Raw genomic sequence first — 10,992 nt, 5'->3', positions numbered from 1 at the left:
TGTACAGGCAGCATATAATATATGTGGCGTTTGTGACTGCCTTTCATGTAACATGTTTCAAGGTCCGTCCATGTTGCAGCATGTATCAGCATTTAATTTTTTTTTTTTGAGATGGAGTCTTCCTCTGTTGCCAGGCTGGAGTGCAGTGGCACAATCTCGGCTCACTGCAGCCTCCGCCTCCTGGGTTCAAGGGATTCTTCCGCCTCAGCCTCCCGAGTAGCTGGGACCACAGGCACGTGCCACCATGCCCGGTTAATTTTTGTATTTTTAGTAGAGATGGGGTTTCACCATGGTCAGGATGGTCTCGATCTCTTGACCTCATGATCCGCCCACCTCAGCCTTCTAAAGTGCTGGGATTACAGGCATGAGCCACTGCGCCTGGCAGTATTTCATTCTTGAATAGTATTTCATTGTATGGATACCACATTTTATCTGTTCATTAGTTGATGGGCATCTGGGTTATTTTTACCTTATGGCTATTGTGAGTAATGCTGCTATGGATAGCCCACTTAAAAAACACCACTTTAGGCCAGGCGCGGTGGCTCACGCCTGTAATCCCAGCACTTTGGGAGGCCGAGGCTGGGGGATCACAAGGTCAAGAGATTGAGACCATCCTGGCCAACATGGAAACCCTATCTCTACTAAAAATACAAAAATTAGCTGGGCCTAGTGGCACATGCCTGGAGTCCCAGCTACTAGGGAGGCTAAGGCAGGAAAATCACTTGAACCTGGAAGGCAGAGGTTGCAGTGAGGTGAGATCATGCCACTGCACTCCAGCCTGGGTGACAGAGCAAGACTCTGTCTCAGAAAAAAATTATAATTTTCAAAAGTTATAAATAATGCCTGGCATGTATTAGGACTCACAGAAATCCTTAGGGCAAGGTGGCATTATCCTTATTTATATGAAAAGAAGCAGACTCAGGGCGAAGAGGCTTACTCAGGGTTACACAGTTGCAAGGTAGCTTGCCTCTGGCCATGGGAAGGTTGGTGGATATGGGGATGGAGAATCGCTGTCTGTTTCTCTGTTCCCTGCTGCCAGCAGTGGGTACCAGCCTCTATTGTCCTCTCCCCTCTCTCTCTTGCCAGGTGTCCAGGATGTGGAGGTGCACTTGGAGAACCAGATGGTCTTGGTACACACCACTCTGCCCAGCCAGGAGGTGCAGGCTCTCCTGGAAGGCACGGGGCGGCAGGCGGTACTCAAGGGCATGGGCAGTGGCCAGTTGCGTGAGTGACCACTATGGCTTTGGCCTTGGCCTCTCTGGGAGGGAGGTGGCTCAGAGCTGGTACAAATCTAACCATAGGAGTCTCGGGCTCTGGGTTGCAGTGGCTTTGAGAAAGGTGTGAAAATTATGTGAGACTCCCTGCCCTTCCCGAGCTGCTGAAGAGGTGTGCTGGGTGAGGTGGCAAGGCAGCCCAAGTGTTTTAATACCTTGCAGAGAATCTGGGGGCAGCAGTAGCCATCCTAGGGGAGCCTGGCACCGTGCAGGGGGTGGTGCGCTTCCTACAGCTGACCCCTGAGCGCTGCCTCATCGAGGGAACTATTGACGGCCTGGAGCCTGGGCTGCATGGACTCCATGTCCATCAGTACGGGGACCTCACAAAGAACTGCAACAGGTGAGTGGTCTAAAGTCTCCCCAGTAGCATCCTCAGCTACGCATTTTCACACTTGGCCTTCGTGAATACCCTGTGAGGCACATATACACAGGCACAACCTCCAAATGTGGAAACTGAGCCTCAAAGAGGTTAAATGACTTGCCAAAGGTCCAGAGAAGGTAAAAGGTAGAGTTGGGATTTGAGTCAAGATCTGACCTTGGCTGGGCACAGTGTCTCACGGCTGTAATCCCAGCACTTTAGGAGGCTGAGGCAGGCAGATCACCTGAGGTCAAGAGTTCAAGACCAGCCTGGCGAACATGGTGAAACTGCAACTCTATTAAAAATACAAAAAAAAAGGCCGGGCGCAGTGGCTCAAGCCTGTAATCCCAGCACTTTGGGAGGCCGAGGCAGGTGGATCACGAGGTCAAGAGATCGAGACCATCCTGGTCAACACGGTGAAACCCCGTCTCTACTAAAAATACAAAACATTAGCTGGGCATGGTGGTGCGTGCCTGTAATCCCAGCTACTGAGGAGGTTGAGGCAGGAGAATTGCCTGAACCCAGGAGGCGGAGGTTGCGGTGAGCCGAGATCGCGCCATTGCACTCCAGCCTGGATAACAAGAGTGAAACTCCGTCTCAAAAAAAAAAAAAAGACGGGGTTTCACCATGTTGGTCAGGCTGGTCTTGAACTCCCGACCTCAGATGATCTGCCCGCCTTGGCCTCCAAAGTGCTTAGATTACAGGCGTGAGCCACCATGCCTGGCCCGACTGTGCTATTTTCTTTTCTTTCTTTTTTTTTTGAGATGGAGTTTTGTTCTTATCACCACAGCTGGAGTGTAGTGGCACAATCTCCACTTGCTACAACCTCTACCTCCCTGGTTCAAGCAATTCTCCTGCCTCATCCTCCCGAGTAGCTGGGATTACAGGTGCCCACCACCATACCCAGCTAATTTTTTCTTTTTTTTGGGGGGGGATGGAGTTTCGCTCTTGTTACCCAGGCTGGAGTGTAATGGCGCGATCTCGGCTCACCGCAACCTCCGCCTCCTGGGTTCAGGCAATTCTCCTGCCTCAGCCTCCTGAGTAGCTGGGATTACAGGCACGCACCACCATGCCCAGCTAATTTTTTGTATTTTTAGTAGAGACGGGGTTTCACCATATTGACCAGCATGGTCTCGATCTCTTGACCTCGTGATCCACCCGCCTCGGCCTCCCAAAGTGCTGGGATTACAGGCTTGAGCCACCGCGCCCGGCAGCTCTTGGAATTTTTATTTTTATTTTGTTTTTTGAGACGGAGTCTCTCTTTGTTGCCAGGCTGGAGTGCAGTGGTGCAATCTCAGCTCACTGCAACCTCCGCCTTCTGGGTTCAAGGAATTCTTCTGCCTCAGCCTCCCAAGTAGCTGGGATTACAGGCATGTGCCACAGTGCCTGGCTAATTTTGTATTTTTAGTAGAGACAGGGTTTCTCCATGTTGGTCAGGCTGTTCTCAAACTCCCGACCTCAGATGATCAGCCCGCCTGAGCCTCCCAAGGTGCTGGTATTACAGGCATGAGCCACCATGCCTGGCCTGCACTTGGGATCTTAACAGTGGGATTCTTTTTGGTGGAGTCTTTTCCTCTCACTTTATTATGTTCAGTTTGGAATCGTTTGTTGCCACTTCCTGTGATCAAGGCCCAGGGGATACAATAGATTGCAGCCCCAGTTCCTGACCCAAGGAGCTCACAGTCTGGGGGAGATCACTGAATTCCATGGTTTCTGGGCAGTGAGATAAACCTTGCAGGAGCCTGCAAGAGACCCTGGAGCCGGAGCCCAGAGCGAACACTTCATCTGCCTGAGGGGCAGAGGCAGCGGGAGGAAGTGAAAATACAGAAGTTGAGGGTTTTACCTAAATTGAAAAGGCTGTCCCTGGTGCTATCTAACACCCCTAGTCCTAGAGTTTCATTTTTCAGCAGAGAATCTTTTCCCAGTCTTTAGGGAATTGCGTGTGCCTTAATGATTTTTGCCTTATCTGAGTGCTAGTTGTACTGTTATTTAATTATTTGATTTTTAAATTTTATTTTATTTTTTGAGATGGAGTTTCATTCTTCTTGCCCAGGCTGGAATGCAGTGTCGTGATCCCAGCTCACTGCAACCTCTGCCTCCCTAGTTCAAGTGATTCTCCTGCCTCGGCCTCCCTAGTAGCTGGGACTACAAGTGCACACTACCACACCTGGCTAATTTTTCTATTTTTAGTAGAGACAGGGTTTCACCAGCTTGGCCAGCCAGTCTTGACCACCTGACCTCAAGTGATCTACCTACCTCGGCCTCCCAAAGTGCTGGGATTACAGGAATGAGCCACTGTGCCCGGCTCTGACTGTGCTATTTTCTTTTTTTTTTTTCTTTTAAAGACGGGGTTTCGCCAGGCGCGGTGGCTCAAGCCTGTAATCCCAGCACTTTGGGAGGCCGAGGTGGGTGGATCACAAGGTCAAGAGATCGAGACCATCCTGGTCAACATGGTGAAACCCCGTCTCTACTAAAAATACAAAACATTAGCTGGGCATGGTGGCGCGTACCTGTAATCCCAGCTACTGAGGAGGTTGAGGCAGGAGAATTGCCTGAACCCAGGAGGCGGAGGTTGCGCTGAGCCGAGATCGCGCCATTGCACTCCAGCCTGGATAACAAGAGTGAAACTCCGTCTCAAAAAAAAAAAAAAGACGGGGTTTCACCATGTTGGTCAGGCTGGTCTTGAACTCCCGACCTCAGATGATCTGCCCGCCTTGGCCTCCAAAGTGCTTAGATTACAGGCGTGAGCCACCATGCCTGGCCCGACTGTGCTATTTTCTTTCTTTCTTTTTTTTTTGAGATGGAGTTTTGTTCTTATCACCACAGCTGGAGTGTAGTGGCACAATCTCCACTTGCTACAACCTCTACCTCCCTGGTTCAAGCAATTCTCCTGCCTCATCCTCCCGAGTAGCTGGGATTACAGGTGCCCACCACCATACCCAGCTAATTTTTTCTTTTTTTTGGGGGGGGATGGAGTTTCGCTCTTGTTACCCAGGCTGGAGTGTAATGGCGCGATCTCGGCTCACCGCAACCTCTGCCTCCTGGGTTCAGGCAATTCTCCTGCCTCAGCCTCCTGAGTAGCTGGGATTACAGGCACGCATCACCATGCCCAGATAATGTTTTGTATTTTTAGTAGAGACGGGGTTTCACCATGTTGACCAGGATGGTCTCGATCTCTTGACCTCGTGATCCACCCGCCTCGGCCTCCCAAAGTGCTGGGATTACAGGCTTGAGCCACCGCGCCCGGCCCTAATTTTTTCATTTTTGGTAGAGAAGGGGTTTTGCTATGTTGGTCAGACTGGTCTCAAACTCCTGACTTCAGGTGATCCACCTGCCTTGGCCTCCCAAAGTGCTGGTATTACAGGCATGAGCCACCGCGCCTGGCTGTGACTATGCTATTTTCTATCTTGATGAGTCTGCAGTTTTGTGCCACAAAACAAATGAAACCATGATACGTGTTTCTTAATGCATGTAACTGATTTTTTGGACTTTTGACAGTTCTGTCACTTATCATGTTTTTCCTTTCTTCTCTTTCTTCCTTTTCCTTCCTTCTTTCCTTTTCTTTCTTTTCTTTTTTGAGACAGGGTCTCACTCTGTTGCCCGTGCTGGAGTGCAGTGGTGTGATCATGGCTCACTACAGTCTTGAATTTGTGGATTCAAGCAATTCTCCCACCTCGTCTTCCTGATAGCTGGGACCACAAGCATATACCACCATGTCCAGCTAATTTTTGTTTTTGTTTTTTTTTTTTTTTTATGGTAGAAATAGGGTCTCACTATATTCCTCAGGCTGGTCTCAAACTGCTGGGCGCAAGTGGTCCTCCCACCTTGGCCTCCAAAGTGTTAGGATTACAGGCATGGTCTTGAACTCCTGACCTCAAGTGATCCACCTGCCTTGGCCTCCCAAAGTGTTGGGATTACAGGTGTGAGCCATCACGCTCAGACACTGGTCAAAAGTTTTTTACTCCCTGCCCTGGGAAATTGGAGAGTCATTTCTATAGAGTCCATTGCATAGTGCCATGCTTATGCTCACAGAATTAGTAATCTGCTACTGCAAACCAAATGATTTCCAAAATTAGGAGTTTAAAACAACAAACATTATGGGGTGGGGTGCGGAGAAAAAACATTTACTGTCTCTGGGGTTAGGAATTTGTGTGTGACTTAGCTGGGTGCCTGCAGCTCAGGGTCTCTCTTAGGGCTGTAGTCATCTCAGTGCTCCAGGTGGGGAGAATCTACTTCCAAGTTTTTTCATGTTGCTGTTGGTAGGCCCTGGGTCCTCCCTGGCTGTTGGCCAGAGACATCAGTTCTTTGCCACATGGGTCTCTCCCTAGGGCAGCTCACAACACAGCAGCTGGCTTCCCTCAGAGTGAATGAGCGAGAGAGAGAGAGAAAGGGCATCCAAGACTCAAGCCACATTCTTTTGTAACCTAATCTTAGAAGTGACACTAAGTCCAGCCCACACACAAGGGAGGTGCATCATAGAGGCGATTCACCTCCTGCAGCCTTGAAAGATGACGGGCAGGAAGTAGGCAGGTGGAGAGGCTGAGAGTGGGAACGACAGGCCCAGCAAAAGAAACTGCCCAGGCAAAGCCCTGGAGACATGGATTGGCAGGGAGTGAGTGTTTCTGAAGGGCAGGAGACTGCCTTGTGAGCTGTGTTTTCTTCCTGGGCCCCAGGTGGGGCAGCAAATCAGAAGGGGCTGGCATCAGTAGCTGTACCTCACCCAACCCCTTAATATAGATGGGGAAGAATTGAGCAGGAGCTGAGCGGCCAAGGCCACAGTGACTGGCAAGTTACTGTTGGGTTTCAGCATCTGCTTTTCCCAGATGGAAGATAATCCCATCTGGGAATTTATATCCAAGCTTGGTTGTCCCTTGCACTTCTCCTTTCTTTTTTCTTTTTCTTTTTATTTATTTTTTTTAAGATGGGGTTTCACCATGTTGGTCAGGCGGGTCTTGAACTCCCAACCTCAGGTGATCTGCCCGCCTTGGCCTCCATAGTGCTTGGATTATAAGCGTGAGCCACCACACCCGGCTGCACATCTCCTAACTGATCTCTAAGCTCCCTTCTGTTCTCACCTGGCTCTAGTTCTTCCTTTTCATAGACTGTACTAGAGGATTTTCTTGACGCCTGGAGTAACCAGGCCATGCCCTTACCTGAAGCCTATCTTGGCTCCCAGTGCCTGAGAGTACAAGCTGGGCCTAACTTCTTGGTGTGGATATTCAATGCCCCACCCCCACCCTCGGCCTATTGCCCCTGCCTGTGTGCTGAAGGAAGATCCTGGAAAGGCTGCCTCTCCTTGACCTGCTGCTGGGTCATGCCTCTAGCCACACTGTGCAGGCTGCCCCCTTTGCCCAGTCCCCAAAGCACTCCTCAGGCCAGGCATAGTGGCCCATGCCTGTAATCCCAGCACTTTGGGAGGCCGAGGCAGGTGGATCACTTGAGGTCAGGAGTTCGAGACCAGCCTGGCCAATATGGTAAAACCCTGTCTCTACTAAAAATACAAAAATTAAGCAAGGTGTGATGGCTCACGTGTATAATCCCAGCACTTTGGGAAGCCAAGGTGGGTCAGTCACATGAGGTCAAGAGTTCGAGATCAGCCTGACCAACATGGTAAAACTTTGTCTCTATTAAAAACACAAAAGTGAGCTGGGTGTGATGGCATGCATCTGTAGTCCCAGCTACTCAGGAGGCTGAGACAGGAGAATCGCTTGAACCTTGGAGGTGGAGGTTGCAGTGAGCCCAGATCACGCCACTGAACTCCAGCCTAGGCAACAGAGTAAGATTCTGTTTCAAAAAAATAAAAAATGCAAATACAAAAACTAGCTGGGCATGGTGGAGCGCACACCTGTAATCCCAGCTACTCAGGAGGCTGATGCAGGAGAATTGCTTGAACCCGGGAAGAAGAGGTTGCATGAGCCAAGATTGCACCATTGCACTCCAGCTTGGGCATCGCAGTGAGATTCCATATCAAAACAAAAAAACAAAAAGCCACTCTTCAGGGCTCTGTATCACCTCCCCTTCCTTGATCTTTCTACTATTCAAGTCCCCAACATAGGGTGTAACGAAAAGTACCAGGGGCAGGCAGCAGATGTCTCTCTGGAAAACAAGATAAAGGAGAACTGCCGCTTCTTCCTGCCCTTCAGTTCGTGGCACAGTGAGATGCCTGGTTACTCAGCAGCAAGGTCACGGGAGCCTACCCACATTGGCACAGGCACTTGCTTCTGCCCTAAATGTCAGGTTGAGGACACAGATGCAGGTTTCTATGGCTCACCAGTAAGGCCTTGTCACCCCAAAACACATCAACTGTTGTATTCATCCTGTGTCTCATGACACCTAATTTGTTCTGTATCTGTTCTGGGTCCCTTGAGGATGGTGACCCTGCATACTCCCGCCATTCCTGGTAGAGTGTGCCTGACCTAGGAGGTGCTCATTGGTGTGTTATGACAATTTTTATTACCTTCAAGGGCGAAGGAGGGCAGAGCCAGCTTCTAGGGGCCAGGACAGGCCCTTTGCCCCTTGCGTTTCTTTCTGTTGCTGGAATCTGGGAGTCAGGGAAATGACATAGGCTATAATCATCAGGGAAGCTAAGCTTGGCCAACTTACCCCTATGGGAATTAAAGACAGCCAAGGGCTCACAGATCCATCAGGAAGCTGGAGAACTGGGCTAACTGGAGACTGAGAAGCAGAGCTGGGCAATGGCCTCACGGGAAAAACTGTCTGGTCCAATGGGATGACTGCACAGGCAGGGGAATCTTTCACCAGCTCTTTTCAGCCCGCTGTCAGTCTGCCCAGGATTTCAGTTCCAGGGAGGGAGTGACCACTTTCTACTTCCAGAGAGGGCCAAGGGGACCTTGCCTGCCCAGTCCTTGGAGAGCTCAGATTCTACCAGACTGGTACCCACAGGAGGAAATGGGTATTTTGGGGAAGCAGGAAGAGGCATTGGAATCAAGAAGTCAGAAGACAACAGCTTGGCATCACATGGCACACACCCCCTATACACACACTGGGTCTCATTCCAGCACCGTGGAGACCTGGGCAATGTCCGCGCTGATGCTGATGGCCGTGCCATCTTCAGGATGGAGGATGAACAGCTGAAGGTAGGTGGAAAAGAAGGTGGGCACCCTTCCTAACAGGGTCCATTGTCTGAGGCTGTCGTCTCCCCTGAAAGGTGTGGGATGTGATTGGCCGCAGCCTGATTATTGATGAGGGAGAAGATGACCTGGGCCGCGGAGGCCATCCCTTATCCAAGATCACAGGGAACTCTGGGGAGAGGTGAGTGGTGTCAGCCCCTGTAGGAGGCCATGCTCTGCGGATGGTGCATGAGGAGCCCAGGGGTGGAGGTGTAAACAAGTACCCACTCCTAACCACACATTCTTCTGCAGGTTGGCCTGCGGCATCATCGCACGCTCCGCTGGCCTCTTCCAGAACCCCAAGCAGATCTGCTCCTGCGATGGCCTCACCATTTGGGAGGAGCGAGGCCGGCCTATCGCTGGCAAGGGCCGAAAGGAGTCAGCCCAGATCCCTGCTCACCTTTGAGCAGGGCCTCACCTTGGCTCTGTTGCTGTCGTCCAGGGCAAGCACTTTCTACTTCCAGAGGGGGCCAGAGGGATCTTGCCTGCCTATTCTTTGGAGAGCTCAGTACAAGGCAGGAGCTACTGCTTTTTCCCTTTGCAAATGAAAGTTTTATTTTCATATGGAACTTGGTGTTTTGTGCTTGTTTCCATGTCCCGTATGGGCTTGGTGAACACAACTCTGCCTCTGCTCTTTGCATCAGGGCCAGCCCTTAGCATTGGAGCCAAACAAACCTGAATTCAAATGCATACACACACTGAAGTCCCCATCTTCCTCCTTGGAGCCATCATGAAGAGCCACCACAGTCAAATTTCTGTTTGTGGCCTGCCCTCTCCCCTCACTATGGCTGATTGGAACCAGAATGGAAAATACAAAAATCAGCTGGGTGTGGTGACGGGCACCTGTAATCCCATCTACTCAGGAGGCTGAGACGGTAGAATCTCCACCCGTGAGGCAGAGGTTGCAGTGAGCCGAGATCACACCACTGCACTCTGGCCTGGGCGACAGAGCAAGACTCCATCTCAAAAAAACTATTAACTTAATAAATGAAGTGCTTAGCACAGAGCCTGGCACACAAAGTTAAGGGAGCAGCAGCTGTGGTTCTGAGGCTGCATGGGACACTTGGAGGCAGCCCTAGCAAAGCTCCCCTTTCCTATGGGTGGATGGGCTGCTAACCAGAGAAGAGTTTGTGGGGCCTTGGGTTCAGAGCCTCCCTACTCATCTATTATGTCCCTGTTCCCCACTCCCATGGGGTGGTTTGCTTGTCCTTGATAAAGCTACTTTTATGACAGAGTGAGCTGACAGACTACAAACTTTGCCCCTATGCTGCGTGCTTGGAACCGGGTGGGTGGTTTCACAGTTAGTTGTCCTTGGATTCCAGGCACAGCCCCTGGCTCTGCTCCCATTCCCCAGGCCCTGCCTCTTTTCCCTTTCAAGGCTGTGGGTTCCACCTCTAGCGTCAACCCTTGGACTCTGCTCTTTCTGGCTAAACCTATGCTGGTTGTTTTCCAGCTTGCCATGGTTGCTGGGAGCCAAACCCTTTTTAACCCAGGCTCAGGCTGTCTTTCCCCACTTCCAGGTCATTGCAGAAACTCATCCTGGATTCTGCCCACAGCGAACCCCTAACAACCTCTCATCTCCATTCTGGAATATCTGAGTTTTAACCTTTTTTTTTTTTTCCTTTTTTTTTTTAAATTTATTTATTTATTTTTTAAAGGCTAGTCAAGTGAAGCAGTGGGAGTGGAAAAGGAACAAAGGGTTTTAAGCTTTTTAAGGCTAAACAATTCAGCATAACACCACTCTATTAACCTCTTTTTCTTTTCCTTTTTGTGAGACAGACTTTCACTCTGTTGCCCAGGCTAGAGTGCAGTGGCGCAATCAAGACTGATTGCAGGCTAGAGCGCAGTGGCTCACGCCTGTAATCCCAACACTTTGGGAGGCTGAAGTGGGTGGATCACTTGAGGTCAGGAGTTCAAGACCAGCGTGGCCAACACGGCGAAACTCCATCTCTACTAAAAATACAAAAATTATCCAGGTGTAGTGGCACGTGTCTGTAATCCCAGCAACTTAGGAGGCTGAGGCATGAGAATTGCTTGAACCCAGGAGGCAGACGTTGCAGTGAGCTGAGATCGCACCACTGCACCGCAGCCTGGGTGACAGAGTGAGACTCCCATCTCTTTTTTTAAATTATTTTTTTGGCCGGGCGCAGTGGCTCACGCCTGTAATCCCAGCACTTTGGGAGGCCGAGGTGGGTGGATCACGAGGTCAAGAGATCAAGACCATCCTGGT

The 10,992-nt window shown here is 50.5% G+C and overlaps 1 protein-coding gene across 1 annotated transcript in view; it reads left to right on the top strand.

The window, feature by feature from the left end:
- The window catches only part of CCS (copper chaperone for superoxide dismutase), a 15,134-nt gene extending 5,803 nt beyond the window's left edge, over nt 1-9,331 (top strand). The window contains exons 3-8 of the mRNA XM_037741667.1: nt 1,087-1,224; nt 1,437-1,615; nt 6,734-6,841; nt 8,373-8,729; nt 8,801-8,904; nt 9,015-9,331. Of these exons, the coding sequence (XP_037597595.1) occupies nt 1,087-1,224; nt 1,437-1,615; nt 6,734-6,841; nt 8,373-8,729; nt 8,801-8,904; nt 9,015-9,168 (1,040 nt within the window). The 3' untranslated portion in view covers nt 9,169-9,331. The remainder of the gene's footprint in view (nt 1-1,086; nt 1,225-1,436; nt 1,616-6,733; nt 6,842-8,372; nt 8,730-8,800; nt 8,905-9,014) is intronic.
- The last annotated feature ends 1,661 nt before the right edge of the window (nt 9,332-10,992 follow it).

This window comes from Cebus imitator, unplaced genomic scaffold (genome assembly GCF_001604975.1).
Source record: "Cebus imitator isolate Cc_AM_T3 unplaced genomic scaffold, Cebus_imitator-1.0 Scaffold102, whole genome shotgun sequence".
Classification (NCBI taxonomy): Eukaryota; Metazoa; Chordata; class Mammalia; order Primates; family Cebidae; genus Cebus; species Cebus imitator.
The sequence above is the reverse complement of the archived record's forward strand: the minus strand, read 5'-3'. Positions and strand labels throughout refer to the sequence as shown.